Genomic DNA, 18086 nt, shown 5'->3' with positions numbered 1-18086 from the left:
TGTCATCTCCGCAAAGGAGATTCTGATCCATACTACCGCCAAAGGAAAGGTAGCAAGATCTCTAAACAAACACCTATTTATATCTAATTGCATAGACCTAAAAACAGCACGAGTATAAATAGAAATAAAAGTGAGATATGCCAAACATGTGTATATAACTTCTGAAATGAGCCTTAAACAACTAGGAAATTTGCCTTACATTTAACTTTCTTAGAAAAAAATAATAATACCACTAGGGACTGGGGGGGGGGTAGCCTAATGGTTATGCAAAGAGACTCTCATGCCTGAGGTTCCAAAGTACTAGGTTCAATCCCCCTACACCACCATATGCCAGAGATGGGCAGTTCTCTGGTTAAAAAAAAAAATAGGGAAAGAAAAATAGCATTAGGTAAAATGAATAAAACTGAATTTATCAAGTGGTCTTAGTGACATACATAGATATTTTCCAAGAATAAAGCACAATGATAAATTTGTTTATTTTAGCAAAATAAAAAGATGTAAGTAGTATCTTAAAAGCTAGTGGATAAGTTTTCTTCCTTCCCTGTCTTCAGAGTTTTTAGCGTCCTTTATTAACCGGTGCATAAAAGAGTAGAAAAATAAAAGATTGTCATATTGTCCTTTGTATTTCTCTTTTAAGATATCAGTATGGTAGTCTACCAGAAAGTAGTAAATGGCTTCAATTGTGGAAAGAAAGGTATCTGGCTTTCCTTTTTGATGACGCCAAAAACAAGTTTTCCTTGTTTTCAATTCAACTTGTAATAGACCTGCCAAAATAGAATGAAAAATAAATAAATATATACATAAATAAACAAGCAAATAAATAAATGTAGAAATAGTTCTTCTCAACCCAGGGGTGCGTTTTTTTTTTTAGGGGTGGGGTTTAATAATGATGGCTTATATGTATTTTTAAAGGAATTTTTAGAGCATAAATTCTTTGAATTTCAATTTCAAGGCCAGTATTTTCTTAAATACATCAAGGCATATCCAAAAGGATTTTAAAACAGAATGAACATTTTACAAAACAGTTACCTCTAAGTCTTGGACCTTGTAGCAGTGGGGTGGAATTAGTTAACATTTAACATATTCATTTCTACCTTCTATTTACCACCATCTTTAAAAAAAATAATTTCAACCTTTGGACAAGACTAAATTTATCAAACTGAAACACAAGAATGACTTGTACAGGGCTCCTCCTATAAAATGTACTGGGACCTTAATTAATACCGTAATACAAAACTGATAGTTAGATGCATATAGATTGAAAAGAAAGAAATATCTCATGTAACAATCAGCAGTTTCACCTCTAAGTATGTTTCCTAGAGAAATTCTATACATGCACAAGAATGTTCACAGTAGCATAATCTGTAATAGCAGAACTAGAGATAATCAAAGTTTTTTTTGTCAGCAGGAGATTGGATAAACAATAGTATTTTTACACAGATATTATAGTTATGAAAATGAATAAACTATAGATATAATCATATCATAATGCAAATAGGCCTCATAAACAAAATGGTGAGCATACAATGCAAGTCATGAGGTAACAAAAGTCTGAGTCCTTAAGGGTGTGAAGAAGTCCTTGTATTATTCCTCACCTCATTTTAAGATTCTATCAATAGTTGGATTTCTGTTGCACCCTAATTGCCACTGTGATCAACTGAAAGATGAAAATAAAGCCTATTCTCCTTCCTATCCTTCAAATCTAGAACATAGGAACTGATCAAAATACATTGGTTAAAATGGTGCCTCTATTAAAGTTATTCTCCCCTTTAAAAAATTTTATTAGTGATTTAATATTAATTTACAAAATTATAAGATAATAGGGGTATAATTCCACACCCTTCCGACCACCAGAGTTCTGTGTCCCCATTCCCTCCATTGGAAACTGCAGTAGTTCTCCCAAGATCACAGATATAGGTTGACTATTACCTCTATAACTATCCATCTATATTTATATATCATTTCCCATTTCTTCTATGGTCCTGCCTTCTTTTCCTTTGTAAGCAGTCACACCTACTACTTCTGAGTGTCATTCCTAGCCCCCCCACACCCAACCCCTTCTCTGTCTCTGAGTCCTGATGAAACTGGAGTTTAGAGCCTTCTGGTCATTTCCCCCTAACATTTACCCCTCTGGGAGTATGGACCAAAAATTTTTATGGGGTGCAGAAGGTGGGAGTTCTGGCTTCTGTAATTACTTCTCTGCTGGACATGGGCACTGGCAGGTCAACCCATACCCACAGACTGTTTCTATCTTTCCCTAGTGGGGTAGGGCTCTGGATAGCTGGTGAGGTCATGAGGTCAACAGCCTCGGGAGTTCAGAATGAATGAATTCATAGTATCATCCACAACTTAGTAGCTGTGGCTTTGTGAGTATCTAGAGAGATCTTGGCTATATTTTGCTGAGTTTTCAGGTGACTTTTTGCTGTTTTTTTTTTTTTCCTAGTTTATCAGGAGTGCGACTGAAATGGCTCCTATTCCATATCCATGCATGCAGAAGTCCTATTTCCCTTTTTAATTAGTAGCAATATGTGGGTAATGCTTTGAGATTGTGAGCTATTTCCCAACTGCTTTTCACCAAGTGGTTTTAATACTGACAGCTTTTAACTAAATCAGTAGTTATACTGAGGATGAATGAATGATAAAATTTTAATTTTACTATTACTTCTATGTCTTCTAGCTGGCATTCTTAGGGAAAGCATGTTTAGTAGCAAGCCTTAAATAAGTGCTACTAAACTCATTTCTCTCTTTCAAGTATACATTTCAAATGTTTCGTAAACATCCAGAGCTAGAGAGTGTTACCCATGACATTCAAATATGATAACATAGAATTTCCAATCATTACACTTAAGGTTTTTAGCTGAGGCTTAGAGTTGACTTGTTCAACTGATACCATCAAATGATAAAATGCTATAAAACCTAAAAAGACAATGAATCATAGTTAACATGGGTAGATTCTCGAGGAAGTAATCAGGTCTATCTGAAAGCTAACATTTTAAATATGTACAGCCTAGAGCCCCAGATATCCCCTGTAGTGCAATAAATGGCCAAAAGGGGTAGGAGTTAGTGTCAGATGTGCAAAAATGACTGACTTTCAAGACCTGTTTATTTCCTGATTTAAAAAGAACTAAGACATTCCTGACTTCTATGTCATACAGAATTGAAATATATTTTCTATGTAATTTGGGAATAACACATTTTTTGTACAAATCTGATTTTAAGCAACCCTTAAGCACAAATGTGGATGCTCTGAAAACATTTTGAATGGTACCTCAAGAATTCCTTTTATAGCCTTTTTAAGTGTTTTCCCTGACATTGTTTCATTTGATCTTTTCACTTGCCATAAAAGGTAATTATAATGAAATATGGTTCAGAGAAATCTTCAAGCTGACGATTAACTTGCTGCAAACAGCATTCCAAGGGGTAAGGACCTTGGGATTCGATCTCTCTATAAACATCAGCAGTGAAATCCTCCCAAGTTTCATGCTCTCTTTCTGCACTCTGCCCCACCACATCGCACAGTGTCTGTCTGTCCTCCCTCTGCCTATAACATACATACACAAAGCACAGACAAAATGAAAATGATAAAGAGGTCTTAAATGTGTATGGAGATTCTCGAGGTATGAACACATGTAAATTTAATTGATTAAGACTAGTATTGTCACTCACTTGATCCATGTAGCCTGGGAATAATTTATAATTTATACAAGCTAGAACATTTAATAAAACTTTTATAGATAATGTGTATTTTAAATTAACAAAACCCTGAGAGATGCTCTTCCAGGGTGAAGCTATTTTGGTACCTGGCTAGTTTTATCTACATATCTTTCTAGCCTCCTAATCATACACAACACATAAGCAAAACCATCAAAGAAATAAAAGTGAACCTAAAGCTTGTAGAGAACTACTCAGAAGTTTGAAGAAGGATTGAAAAAAATAAAAGAGGTAACAAGAGTTCCTATTCTTCATATTACTAACTGTGTTACTTGGCCTAAGTTGATATTTTTTCATTGATACTTTTTCATTGATTCATTCACTCACTTTTGTTGGCTCTGACCACTAAAGCGATACCATCAATGAGGAAAAAGCAGTACTAGTGAAATAATAATAGCAATAGTAGTAGTAACAAGCAGCAGGAGCAGCACATTTACCACATCTTGGTCTCTAACATCATTCCCCCACCAAAAGGAGGGATAACTGGTTCTATGTCTACACCAGGAAAAAAGCACAAGTGGACTTAGAACTTCTTATTGTATAAGAAACACTGTGAAGCTATGCCACAAAGAGCTGGATTTCCCCTGGCAAAACATAAAAAGAAAAGCTCTGATTTACATAAGAATGCCACCTCACAAATGCAGAGTAATACAATTAAAATTTCATCATTTTTCAATCCTCAATATAATTATTGATTTAGAGAAAATTCATCAATGAATACAAAAGCCACTTGGGCAAAAGCAGTTGGGCAATAACAGTTCAAAATCTCAAAAGCATTACCCACATATTGGTACTAATTAAAAAGGGGAAATCGGGAGTCAGGCGGTAGTGCAGCGGGTTAAGCACACGTTGTGCAAAACGCAAGGACCGGCTTAAGGATCCGGGTTCTAGCCCTGCTCTCCACTTGCAGGGAAGTAGCCTTCACAGGCAGTGAAGCAGGTCTCCAGGTGTCTCTCTGTCTCTCTTCCTTTGTATCGCCCCCTTCTTTCTCAATTTCTCTCTGTCTCTATCCAATAACAAATAAATAAATGAAAAGATTAAAAAAAGGGGGAAATCACTTTTTATAATGCAGAAATATAGCAATCGCCACTTTAAAATAAATTTGTTATCACCAATAACAGAACTTGTACTACATGTCACCTGACTGAATGCAGTAAGTACATAACTTCTCTGCAAGTTAAAGAGAACACTAATAATTCTACTACCACCACAGATATGAACTAGAATTGTCACGGACAACTCTCCATTTATCCTTATCTGTAAGTTATCTGTGCAAAAATATTTACACTACATCTGATCAGGATGAAACATTTGGACAACTGATCTGTCTTCTGATTCTTGTGTCTTTTGATTTTGCACACAAAATTACGAAAAACAAAACCAGGTCACACTTCTAGATTAAAAGAGACATAACAGTCAAAGGGAATGTGGCTCTACCAGTTGCATCTGAAGAAAATAAGCTACAAGAGATATTTCTGGGTTAATGAGGAAAATACTGGAAGCCACTGTATGTCTGTGAATTTTCTTAGTGTGACAATGCAACTACAATGATGCAGATGGATATCTTCATTTTTATAAGATGGACATAGAGGAATTTAAAGGTGAGATGATGTGATATGTTCAACTTAATATAAACTAGTTCAAACAAAAAAAAATCCACATATATATAATATCTAAGGATACATAATAATAGAGAACGAAATAAAGCAAATGTGGCCAAAGTAAATTCAGTGCAGTGTTCCTTCCAATTTACCCGTTTACTTACAGTGGATTGAAATGAAAGAAGAACGAAGAAACGCAGTTTCCTTACCTTGAAGTCTCTCATCAGTAAATATTTTGTTTGTTTGATTCCAAGTACTGTCTATAAATATAATTTTCTTCAGTGTTGTGTCTTTGCACTTGCTATCACTCACATCCTGTTCTGTTTTTTTGCGCTTAACAGATGGCTTGTCAGGGTCATCGTTTTTGCCTCTAAAATTACTTTGGACCCTTTTTTGTAGATGAAAAGCAACATCTTTTACTGAGACAGACTTTGGTCCAGGGAAAACAAGTGCAACCTGAAGAAAAAACTCAAGTTATCAGTGTGCTAGTATGATCTCCCAAAAGTTAATACGTTAAGACAGACTTAAGTTTCTTCATGAATATTAGTGCATATCAGATGAATGAGTTCTAGGTTCTACTATATATGTTTCTTTAATATGTATGATAAAGTTTTTGGTTCTTTCTTAGTGATTTCAAGTCATAACATATTTCCTAGAAGTATTACTTAAAATAAGTTTTTCACTTACTGGCAGAAGACAAGTTAACTGTACCGTGAACTCAAAAAAGCTAAAATCTTTATTACTGCATAAGATACAAAGAACCACTAAAAAAAAAAAAAACAACAACACTGAATTAGATAGGATTTTCACCATTACAATAAATAAGGCAAAACAAATCATAGTCAGTACTGGTGAGGAAATGGTGTAGTGGCCCTTCCTAGATATGAATAATGGTAGGTTAAATATCCTAACACTTCAGGATATAACCTGACAATTTAAGAGTACTGAATAATCATATACTTTGGTCAAGTAGTTTCTTTTTTTCTTTTTTGCCTCCAGGGTTATCACTAGGGCTGCTCCTGGAGGCTATTTTTCCCATTTTGTTGCCCTTGTTGTGGTTGTTATTGTTATTATAGCTGTTGTTGTTGGATACAACAGAGAGAAATCGATAGAGGAATGGAAGACAGAGAGGAGGAGAGTAAGATAGACACCTGCAGACCTACTTTACCGCTTGTGAAGCAATCCCCCTGCAGGTGGGGAGCTGGGGATTTGAACCAGGATCCTTAAGCTGGTCCTTGCACTTTGCGCCATGTGCGCTTAACCTGCTGTGCTACTACTGCCCAGGCCCCAGTCAAGTAATTTCTTTATTATTATTTTAGTGCCTCCAGGGCTATTGCTGGGGCTCCAAGTTGGCACTATGAATAAACCGCTCCCCACTGGCCATTTGTTCCCTCCCTCGAACCCTCCCTTCCTTCCTTCCTTGTTTATTTGATAGGACAGAGAGAGAAACTGAGAGGGGAGAGGAGGATAGAGAGGGCGGAAGATAGACATCTGCAGACCTGTTTCACTGCTTGTGAAGCATTTTCTCCTGCAGGTGGAGAGTGGAGGCTTGAACCCAGGTCACTGCACATGGTAATGTGTACACTCAGTCAGGCGTGTCACCTTCCAGTCAAATAATTTCACTTATGCAAATTAATCTTAATAGTTCTGAGCTCACAACTACAATATACTTGTTAAAATATATTAATCAGTGAAAACATAAAACTGAAAAAAAAACTAACTTAAAGGGAATATGGGAGTAATACCATAAATCATGACTTTTCCTTTTAGCATGCTTTAACCGACACCTTACACACTGTCCGTCTCCAACATGTGAAGGTCTGCTAAAAAGCAGGCATGCAGAAAATCTTTCTAAGTAAATATTTTGGCAGAATTGAATATTTAAATTTCAAAATTGTTAGTTTCTCATTCACAATGCATGCCTACATTCAGTTAGCGAATTTCAAAAATGCTAATTTCACTTGGATTATAAGCATATCACATCTCTATAGAAACTAGCACTGTGTTCTAATTGACCTGAATAATATACTTAAACCTAAGAGCTAGGTTATTATTTACAAACACAATATTCTGTATAAAGTTAATGACAGAGAGAGAGAGAGAAAGAGAACTGTTAGGAGGGTAGTGGAGACAACACAATAATTACGCAAAAGGCATTCATACCTAAGGCTCTGAGGTCCCAGGTTCAATCCTTGGTACCACCATAAGCCAAAGCTAAACAGTGCTCTAGTCTAGCTCTTTCTCCTTGTATCTCTTATCAGATAAAGAAAATAAGAGAGAAAGGGATAAAGACAGGAAGAAGGAAAGGAAGGAAGGGAGGGAGGAAAGAAGGGGGAAAAAATAAAAAACTATTACAAAAAAAAAAACTGACCTTCCTGGTACAAATGAATATATTAATTATTCATTTGGTTTCTGGCTGAACCATACCAACACATGATCTTTACTTTGTTAAAATCAAGCTGCAGAGGATGGGCTATTCAGGTCCTTTGCCCATTTTTTATTAGGATATTAGCATTTTTATTATTGGTTTGCAAAGATAATACAAACTTGTCTGTATCTTCTTTCTCTCTCCCTCCCTGTCTCCCCCACCCCTCTTAATTTCTCTCTGTCCTACCCAATCAAATAGAAAGAAAAAATAAAATTTAAGAAAAATGGCTGCCAGAAGTGGTGGATTCTCAGTGCCAGCACTGAGGCCCAGCCACAACTCTGATGGCAATAAAATAATAATAATAATAAAATAATAATAATAAACCTGAAGAAGCAATATAAAGAAACTACAAACTGTGGAAAACACAGAAAATCTAACAACTAGAAATTGATTTGACCTTTGAAGACAACACTGAAGTATACTACATATTGTCTAGTGCTACAGAAAAATAATCCTGTGTCATTAGTAAAAATTATTAATGTTCAAGGAAGTTCAGAAAGACAAAATAAAACAAGCTGCCTACTTCGTGGTTCTCTTCTTCATATCCTGGAAAACAAGGATATGTGTAAATATTTACAAATTCGGGTGCCAAGAGTTTTGCATGTACAGCAGTGCTTTTGCCATCAGTTTCATTTGGGTGTTTAATGATATCAATCTTTAATGGAAGCTAAAATGAAAAAAAAAAAAAAGACAAATGAACTACAAGCATAAAAATGGCCTTTTAAAGTATAAGTAATGAGTTCACAATAAGTTCCTATAAAGAACTTAGGGTTTGAAAGGCACACTTTTCTAAAACGGAATATTAAGAATTAAAACAAAACTCAAAATTTCTTTCTTGATATTGCTGATACTAAACAGAACAAGCATTTTCAACTTATTTAACATCGAAATCTGCTCTTAAAGTGCAAATGCGATTTTCAACTAAGTGACAAAGGCGCTAAGTGCAATTCCTCACACTTTATTTTCTGTACCAAGAACGTACTGTACAATTCCTAAAAAGCTTACGTTCACTAACTTTATGTTTTACATTTAAAAGTAAAAGTAAGCAATAGCTTCAGATATAAAATTAATAGAACTATTCATCTCCAACCCTACGGTTTTGGCATTGTGCATCTCTCTCTAAAAGTCAGAAAAACAAGTCTAGGAGTCTGTATGATGAAATTTGCTATTCACAGAACCTGTTACCTAATAGCGATATCAAGTTTCTCAAACTTACTACAGAGAAGGTATAAAGTAGGCATGTTTTCAAAAAGCAACTTTCCTGCTTTCAGGCAGTTATGTGTCTTACCCACCTTCACGAGCGGCATCTGTTCAACCGGTACATTTTCAACTGGGACATAGCATGTATAGCAGTAGAACATTCTTGAGCCACCACACTTCAGACATTTCGATCTCCCACTCTGCTGAGCTTTCTGAAGAACTTCTTGAGATGCTAAGCATAAGTTTTGAAGAGGATCTTCTGAAACTATGGAAGTAGTTTGTGACTCCTGGATTTCCATGGATTTTGAATTATTTTCCTCCATTTCTTTGTGAAATGTGGATGGACTGACAGACATTTCCTCATTATAGCCAGTGTTGAACATCATCTATTTATAAAATATGGAGCATAGGTGAAACGGGAGGGGGGGGGGAACAGGGAACAGTCGAGGAAAAGCAGGAAGTATTGTATTGCTTCTACAAAGAAAATTACTCAATTCATAATTTGCATTGCTTATTATTTTAAAAATTGAACAAGTTTTTAAATCCCCAAGCAACTCAACAAACTCAAAACAAGTCATCTTTTTAAGCAAAACCTCAAAGAACAAAGGCTACAGGAAAAAAATTTTTTTTCAAATATAAAGTTGAGGTACCAACAATCCATTTTTCAGAAAATTTTTGATTCAGACACAGCAATTTTGTTTTATATATTTAGGACATAATATTTTAATGTTTTTTTTAATAAACAGCCTGATTGCACATCTTTTTGTTTTCATATTTTATTTTATTTATTTATTCCCTTTTGTTGCCCTTGTTGTTTTATTGCTGTAGTTATTGTTGTTATTGATGTCATTATTGTTGGATAGGACAGAGAGAAATGGAGAGAGGAGGGGAAGACAGAGAGGAGGAGAGAAAGATAGACACCTGCAAACCTGCTTCACCGCCTGTGAAGCGACTCCCCTGCAGGTGGGGAGCCGGGTTCGAACCGGGATCCTTATGCCGGTCCTTGTGCTTTGCGCCACCTGCGCTTAACCCGCTGCGCTACAGCCCGACTCCCATATTTTAATGTTTTAATCAACCAGGAATATAGTCAATCCTGGAGGTTCTGACTTTGAAGTAAAATGACAATAAATCTCAACCTTAACTCTAACGAAAATATAAGGTTCCAGCGAAAATCTCATGAAATCTCAGTGGAACTTTATACTTTATCCAAAAGGTATATTCCTCCCTAACTTAAAGACATACACAAATAAAACCGAACAGTCATTAAATTATGAGAAGCATCTACTACCAATACAAGTTATAAGTTATCCCAAAAGGTGCTAATATATGCCTCCCCAGTCTGCTCTTATAGATTAAAAAAAAAAAATTTATAATAGTAAGGTCTTCTCATACTAAGAATTCATACTGTTATACACACACACACACACACACACACACACACACACACACACCACTGAGATTCTTCAGCTCTCAAGGTAAAACAATAAAGTAACTTTCCCACTTAAATGTTTTCTTCAAAAGAGAATGTCTGTCTGTCTGCCAAATTATTCAACTCCTTTGTATGAACAGTATCATTCTGGGGAAAAGACACTGGGCCCCTTTGGATTTGATATGCATTCCAAAGCTGTAAAATGATTCTCTTATTATAAAGTGTCTTGGCATTGTGGTGTTTGACTATGAGGCTCCAGGCACTCTGAGTACAAACACAGACAGGAGAAATGCTATGACTGCAACCAGAAACTTTCTGTGGTCTCTCAAATAGAAAGTGAACAAAAAGTCCAATGGAACATAATAGACAACATAATTCACAACAAGAAGTTAGTGATGCTCGTTTAATCACTCAGCAGTAGTTTTTTATAGACTGTAAATCCCAGTAAGCTTGAGACATAAAAAGATGCAAAAAAAAAAAATAGATGTTGGTCATTGAATGAGAAAATATATGGCCAAATTCACCCAAGAAGAAACTTAAATAAAATAAATATTTTTTATATGAGCTGAGCAGGCCCATGTTTACATTCTGGGCTGCTCAGAGAGAGATAATTGAGAATGATACTTCCATTCCTCTTCCTGCCTCACTTCTGAGCCTCCCCCCTACCTCGGCACTCCAAATTTCCTAAAAAATGGACTTGATCTTGCAAATATGCCATCAGTGGCTTTTTAAAAAAAAGTGCAAGATGTAAAGCTATCACCTTTTCTTGAGTGTCAGATGTTTTTAAGATCCCATGAGAGTCTTGGCTTATCTCTAGACAAAGCCTAGGCCCAAGTGGCTTGCTTGCAGATTCCTAGATACCATCTACAGATCCAAGTAAAAAAAAGAAAAAGCCTAACATCATAGATTTATTCTTGAGCTACAAAGGTGGCTTAGTGGTAAGCTGTATGTCTTCAATGTAGGAGACCCTTAGTTCAATCCTTTCCACCATATAAAAGGCAGAACTGTATTTTGAGCTTGCTCTCTCTCAATAAAATTAAAATTAAATAATTTTAAAAAACTACCTTAAGGCTCAAGTCTGGCTCTCATAGTAATTGGGGGAGCGTCAGGGCTGTGGTATGAAGTCTTGGATTCTAAAGACACATTTAGTCTTTTAAAGGCCAGAGAGAGATCCTATTAATCTCCAGAAATCAGAGTGACAAATCTTCCACTGACAAAAAAAAGTGGGGGTAGGGGGAGACTGGCACAAGAGAATAAACTGTCTCATCATCGCCTTTTCAAAGTAATAGAGTTTCATCTAAGTCCACTGGTTTAGGGTTGTTCTGATGTTAACTGAAGTTTTGACAAACAGTCCTGAGCTACTGATTATGGGGTTCCTTCTAAAAAAGATATTGGGGTGGATCAATTCAACCTGACTCCACCTGCCCGGTTTTTCCAGTAGCTATTTATGGGCACTTATTACCAAAGGGCTCAGACATATTGGAAAGTCTGAGGCTCCTGGTGATGTCATGCAAATCCATGCGCCTTATCTTGCAGTGGAAAACTGACTCAACATACCCTCTCCATTTCACTTGACCTTCTGTCCATACGAGATGGGGGCAAGGGGAGCTTTATATAAATGTCCTTAGCCACAAAATCCAATCCCACAAAAGGCTTGTGGAGAGGATGAAAAGAAAACGTCGATAGCTCATCTACACACTTAGGGCTGAGGTGAACCCACAGAGGAGCAACATGAGGCCACTGGCAGCTCTCCCAAAAGTTCTCTGAAATTTTGTAGCCAGGGAATCAGTCCTGATTTAGGGAATTGGTCCTGATTTACGGAATCGGTCCTGATTTAGGGAGTCGGTCCTGATTTAGTTTGCCTCAGTTGTGTACGAATCATTTGTTGCTAAGGTAAAAGCCTATTTGTTCACATCAGATATGTGTGGCGTGTGTGGAGTCAAGAGTCAGAAAACAAAGAGTTTGTTCCTCAAGAACCTGCATATGTTATTTTGATGGTGCCTCCCTCCATCACTCTTTAACTTACACTGACTTCACCCTTGTTTGTCCTTTGTTATTCTGCTGAGGGGGAGGGGTTAACGACTCACAGTACAGCTGTAGATGCACTGACAGAATTTCCTGGGATAGGTGAGTACAAAACATTCTCACTCCCAATTTGGGTCCATTTTCACCATAATGTGCCATGACCCAGCACCCTCTGTACTCTTTCCTTTCTTCTCCAGAGTTGGCTGAAAACAAATTATTTGTTTACTCCTCTTTCCACCTTCATTTCCCTCCTGAACTAATTACTCATCAAACTACCTGAGTTCTACCTAGCACGTCATCTTTTTCACTGTTATTATTGGCTCAACATTTTTAAAATGTTTTTTTATTTTATTTTTTCCTCTTTTGTTGCCCTTGTTTATCGTCAGTGTTGGTTATTATTGTTATTGCTGTCGTTGTTGGATAGGACAGAGAGAAATGGAGAGAGGAGGTGAAGACAGAGAGGGGGAGAGAAAGACAGACACCCTCAGACCTGCTTCATGGCCTGTGAAGCGACTCCCCTGCAGGTGGGAGCCAGGGGCTTGAACTGGGATCTTTACGCTAGCCCTTGCACTTCACGCCATGTGTGCTTAACTGGCTCAACATTTTTAACTTCAAAAATGTACTTGGAGTTATCTTTTAGTATAACAATCCTTTCGAGTGAACAGCATTCTTTTAGTTGCTGTTGTTTGTTGTTGTGCATAGTTGTGGTAACATAAACTATTTTAGCCCTTATTTTAACTAAAACAAGGACAACAAAAAACTCTTGATAATTCACAGTGATTTGATCTAAAAGTCAAACAAGGTTCTCTCTGTGTAAAATTCAGTGCCACTGCCACCTTCAATCTTACTCTAAAAAAATATATAGATATATTTTTTAATTATTGGATAGAGACAGAAAATGGAGATGGGAGGGGTAGACAGAGAGGGAGAAAGAAAGACAGAGAGACACCTGCAGCACTGCTTCACCACTCATGAAGCTTTTCCCCCTGCAAATGGGAACCAAGGACTTGAACCTGGATCCTTGTGCACTGTAATGTGTGCGCTTTACTTTCCCAGAAGCCTGTCCTGCTGGGTGATACTGAGCATTTTGATGTCAGCCTGATGTTTTTCTCATTTTCTCATTCTCACACTGGCCATGTTCTAATAGGCAAGGCTAACAAACTTTTAGGTTTCATTCTCCTCTATCAGGCTGACAGGTTTCACCAGGCTTCTACTTCAGTCTCTGTCCCAGTATCCCAGCACTTCCCCCAGGCTCTAGGCACACAAGTCAGGATACTTGTCAAGAAGCTCGAAGGACAGTTTGCCTGCCACTGCCCTGCATCTTTCTGCATTCATCAGCCAGAGTAAGCAAGCGAGGAATATTAGACTTCCTTCTCTTAACTTGGAGTATGCTAACCTCAACTGGGCTGACATTTGAAGAGCAGATTTTTTTTTTTTTTTAAACCAGAGCACTGCTCAGTCCTGGCTCATGGTGGTACCAAAGGGGATTGAACCTGGGACTTCACAGCCTCAGGCATGAGAGTTTCTTTGCATAACCAGTATGCTGTCTATCCCCTGCCCAAGAGCAGAATTCTTTACTCATCTCACCTATAGTTGTGCTTTATGCAGCAGCAGGAATTCAACACTCAATGAAGTTATTTCTAAATCCCAAATCAAATTTATTCCTGTACTAATGTGGGTGGCACGTGGGATAGGGGTGAGAATCCAGTTTGTACACAGTCGCTGTAATACCTGACAAGCTACCATTGTGGGTCCTTTGTCCACCCCCCCGCTCTCCAGAACAATGATGAAAAAGGTTCCTAGCCATAAGTTAGCTCGCTCATCTTCAAAAGGAAACATTACCTAAACCTGGTGGATGGTGGATAAATTCATTACTAGATAGAACTACTCACTGCAATTTTTCCCCCCTGAATTTCCTTTTTTAACAGAACATGGTCATCATAACATGTGCAGTCCCAACATTGACTTTTTAAATCCCCCTTTTCCTTCAGTCACCAGGGCCCCTTCCAAAACTACCCACCCTGTGGCAGGAGACAGTCTTGCCCAAGGTTTTACCAGTCCAAAGAGGTTCAGATAAAAGTAAGTGATTAGAAGATGCTGAGGGTTTTTGCTTTTAAGTCAGGTTGAGATTTTTTTTTTTTTCATTTCTTATGTATTACCCAGCTCAGCACCTTCAAGTTTTGCTCAGTTTCCCTCCAGTCCCAGGAAATAGTTTAGATCTTAATGGTCTAAATGCACCGCATTGTGTGCTAGGTGCTGAGCTTCTCTTTGCATGATCACCAATCCAAAACCACTAAGAAAAAGAGAAAAAGTAAAAGCGTAAATAGAAAAAAAAAAAAAAAGAAAGAAAGAAAAAAAAAAGAAATTAGACTAACTTTGCCAAGACAGACTTCCCCCTGGGGCACAAAGCAATGAAAATAACTTCTGGGGGCGGAGGGGATTTTTAAGGACTAAAACTGGAAGGTTTTTTTCTTTTCTTTTCTTTCCCCCCCCAAAGAAGAGCCCGCAAGAACCTATTCATGAAAAAGCAGACGCCTGCAGGGCCCCGCACACACGAGACACCCGGCGCGACCTCCAGGAACGTCCGGCCGAGAAGCGTGACTCCCCGCACTCACGGGTCCTCCTGTGCTCACAGAAGCGCGGGCTCCCGCGCGAGGGACGAGAGCAGGACTCCCACCTGCACGGCCAGGCGTCCTCTCACTGCTCCACGCGTCTTCCGCTCCGCCCCGAGCCCCCGGCACACCGGCTCGAAGCACCGCGGTGGCGGAACACTTTCCGAAGTCACACTGGAGGGAGGAGCCCAGCCGTTGCCAGGGCCGTTGCTAGGGCCGGTGAAAACCCTCCGGTGGGAGCGCGTGGCAGTGTCAGATAGGAAGTTCCGCCTCAGTGGCTTCAAACCGCCCGTGGTATCCCTTTTGTCCTTTGTGTGAGAGAAAGAGAGAGTGAGCGACAGATCAGGATCCTGGAGGAACCGGCCTCCTACCCTGCAAAGTTCGCTCCCGGACCAGGAACTAGGGACTTGGCTTTCGAAATATATCTCCAAGGTGTAGTTGCAGTGAGTTGTGATAAGTGGCTCAACTACAGAACACGTTTCTGTTTACCAGCCTCCAGTTATTTCAATAGTCAGAACTTGGTGCTGTTTTTTTTTTTGTTGTTGTTTGTTTTTTTATGCTTGTGTCCAGGTAAGTGCTTGCAGTCACTGGCTGCTGGTGAGAACAACTAGTTTATGCAAACGACAACGACAACAACAACAACAAATCTGGTTTAGTTTGCTTAAAAACTACACACCCTGGGGAGGTAGCACAGTGATAAAAATACTGTCCTGCCTGCGACTCCTAAGTCCCAGGTTCAGTCCCCAGCACCACCAGAATCCGGGGTTGAGCAGGGCTCTGGTTAAAAATAAATAAGTAAATAAATAAATGAATACAAACAAAAACAAGGGGACGAGAGGTTGCACACTTTACCTTGTGCAATGACCAGGGTTCAACCCCCCTCACACTCCTTGTGAGAGACTGAAATTCAAGGAAGCGAAGAAGCTGCAATTTTCAGGTAGAAAACTGGAGAATAAAATGTATGCAGAGCAAAATATTCTAGAAATTGTGATGGGGTCCCTTTGAGTTTTCAACAAAACATTATGCATGTGTATAGAATATAATGCCATAAGATTAATCAAAGTAAAACAATTTGAGTTAAGCAATTCCTAGAAGCACTGCAAGGCTAGGAAGTATTTTTAGTTATGACCAAAAGTTGAAATAATAGAATACACATGGTATTCAGTAGTGAAGAAATGGTTTCTCGAAAGGCACGTTAAATCTTACTTCGAAAGGCAAGTGCTCTTTATAAACTGTTTGCAAAAAAACAAACTTAAGTATCCCTTAAAAAAAAACAAACAATAAAATCAACATCTCAACAAAATAACATCTTCAGTGTCAAGTTATCAATCAAATAATCACTAAATAGCATGGAAAGCAGCAAGTTATATAAACAGCAGGAAAGTACAATTAAGAATAGGCAAGGATGAGGGAAGACTTGGAAACAGACACCAAAATGCAAAGATGGTGTAAATGATAGAAAAAGGCTTTTAAAAGGCTCATATAAGGGCAGGAGGTAGATAGCATAATGATTATGAGAAGAGACTTTCATGCCTGAGGTTCCAGAGCCCCAGGTTCAATCCTCACACCACCATAAGGCAGAGCTGAGCAATGCTCTGGTTAAACAAAAAAAAAATTTTTTAAAGAAAAGAAATTATATAAAATGTACAAATATAAAAGAAAATAACATAATGAGGGAAGCAGGAAATTTTTGAGAAAAGGACATCTGGAATAGGGAAAGAATTCTAAGATGAAAATTTATCTTAATATACTTAATAGCATATTGCTGGGGGGAAAGTCCAGTGAACTTGAAGATAGCTATTGTGGATGGGGGAGATAGCATAATGGTTATGCAACGGGACTCTCATGCCTAAGACTTGGAAGTCCCAGATTCACCTTGCATCACCATAACCAGAGCTGAGCAATGCTCTGGTGGAAAAAAAAAAAAAAAAAAGATGTAGCTATTCAAACTTTTGCACAAAGGGAATAAAAACAATTCAGAATAGTCTCAGTGACAATAGACTTATATAAGCTATGTGACATGTGCAATTAGATTCCCAAAAGGAAAGATTGGGACAAAAGGAAAAAAATACCTAAACTAATGGATAGTTATACACATTTGATAAAACTAAACAAATAGATTCAAAGCTACAATAAACTCAAACAGGATTGGGATAAGGACAAATGGGGAGCTAGGTGGTGATGCACCTGTTTAAGCTCACACATTGCAGTGCACAAGGACCCCCGGTTCAAGCCTCTGGTCCCCGCCTGCAGGGTGGAAGCTTCAGCAGTCCCCGCCTGCAGGGTGGAAGCCTGCAGGGTGGAAGCTTCAGGGTGGAAGCTTCAGCAGGGCTGCAGGTGTCTCTCTCTATCTCCTCCTCCCCTCTCAATTTCTCTGTCTCTACCCAATAATAAATAATACTTCTTTTTTAAAAAAGGACAAATGGGCAGAGGGATAGAGAAAACTGAGAGAAGTGAGAAACAACCTCACTGACTGATGAAAACCAGCATTTCAAACACAGTAGGAATTTGGAGCAAATAGTTAACAATTTAAAAGTACCATCAGAGTTCTGATCTAGGTCACACATTTGACACACACCCATCTCGGGTAGTCCTGTATGTGTACCTTCCAGTTCACTCCATTCACTGATGATAGTGTTTGAAGTTAATTTCTCTCAACCCTGAGATGTGGTAGATCTCAGAGTCCAGGTATCTGGCAAAGGTTTCCCCATAGGTGCACACATTACAATACACAAGGACCTGGGTTCAAATCTTCTCTCCACACTTGCATAAGTGAAGCTTCACAGTGAAGCAATGCTGCAGGTGTCTGTCTTTCTCTCTCCCTCTCTATGCCCCGCTTCCCTCTCACTTTCTGCCTCTATCCAATCAATAAATACAATATTTTTAATTATCCTTAAAATAGTGCATGCTGTTTTGCCTTTTTGAACAAAAGATTCACACAAGATCTGTATTATCTCTGCAAATCAATAACAAAAAATGCTAACATTCTAATAAAAATGGGCAAAGGACTTGAGCAGCCTATCCACTGCAGCTTTATTTGGACAAAAAAAAAATACAGGGGCAAGATGTGTGGGTGAGAG

At 38.3% G+C, this 18086-nt stretch overlaps 2 protein-coding genes across 6 annotated transcripts in view; one reads left to right on the top strand and one right to left on the bottom strand.

Annotated features, from left to right (window-relative positions):
• Positions 1-389: 389 nt before the first annotated feature.
• On the bottom strand, positions 390-15217 carry DTWD1 (DTW domain containing 1). Of its 2 annotated transcripts, none has more exons than XM_060174641.1 (5): positions 15072-15217; positions 9033-9326; positions 8264-8407; positions 5522-5768; positions 390-764 (listed from the first exon to the last, which is right to left on the bottom strand). In XM_060174641.1, the coding sequence occupies exons 2-5, from the start codon at positions 9324-9326 to the stop codon at positions 517-519; spliced, it is 933 nt and encodes a 310-aa protein (XP_060030624.1). In that variant the 5' UTR covers positions 15072-15217; the 3' UTR covers positions 390-516. The 2 variants fall into 2 exon arrangements, with proteins under 2 accessions (XP_060030624.1, XP_007517409.2); XM_007517347.3 differs by having other exon boundaries at positions 15010-15147.
• Positions 15218-15274: 57 nt separating this feature from the next.
• The window catches only part of FAM227B (family with sequence similarity 227 member B), a 182315-nt gene continuing 179503 nt past the window's right edge, over positions 15275-18086 (top strand). For all 4 annotated transcript variants that reach the window (XM_060174636.1, XM_060174635.1, XM_060174634.1 and 1 more), the window contains exon 1: positions 15275-15576. The gene's annotated coding sequence lies outside the window, so the exon portion shown is untranslated. The remainder of the gene's footprint in view (positions 15577-18086) is intronic.

Source organism: Erinaceus europaeus, chromosome 16 (genome assembly GCF_950295315.1).
Source record: "Erinaceus europaeus chromosome 16, mEriEur2.1, whole genome shotgun sequence".
NCBI lineage: Eukaryota > Metazoa > Chordata > Mammalia > Eulipotyphla > Erinaceidae > Erinaceus > Erinaceus europaeus.
The sequence above is the reverse complement of the archived record's forward strand: the minus strand, read 5'-3'. Positions and strand labels throughout refer to the sequence as shown.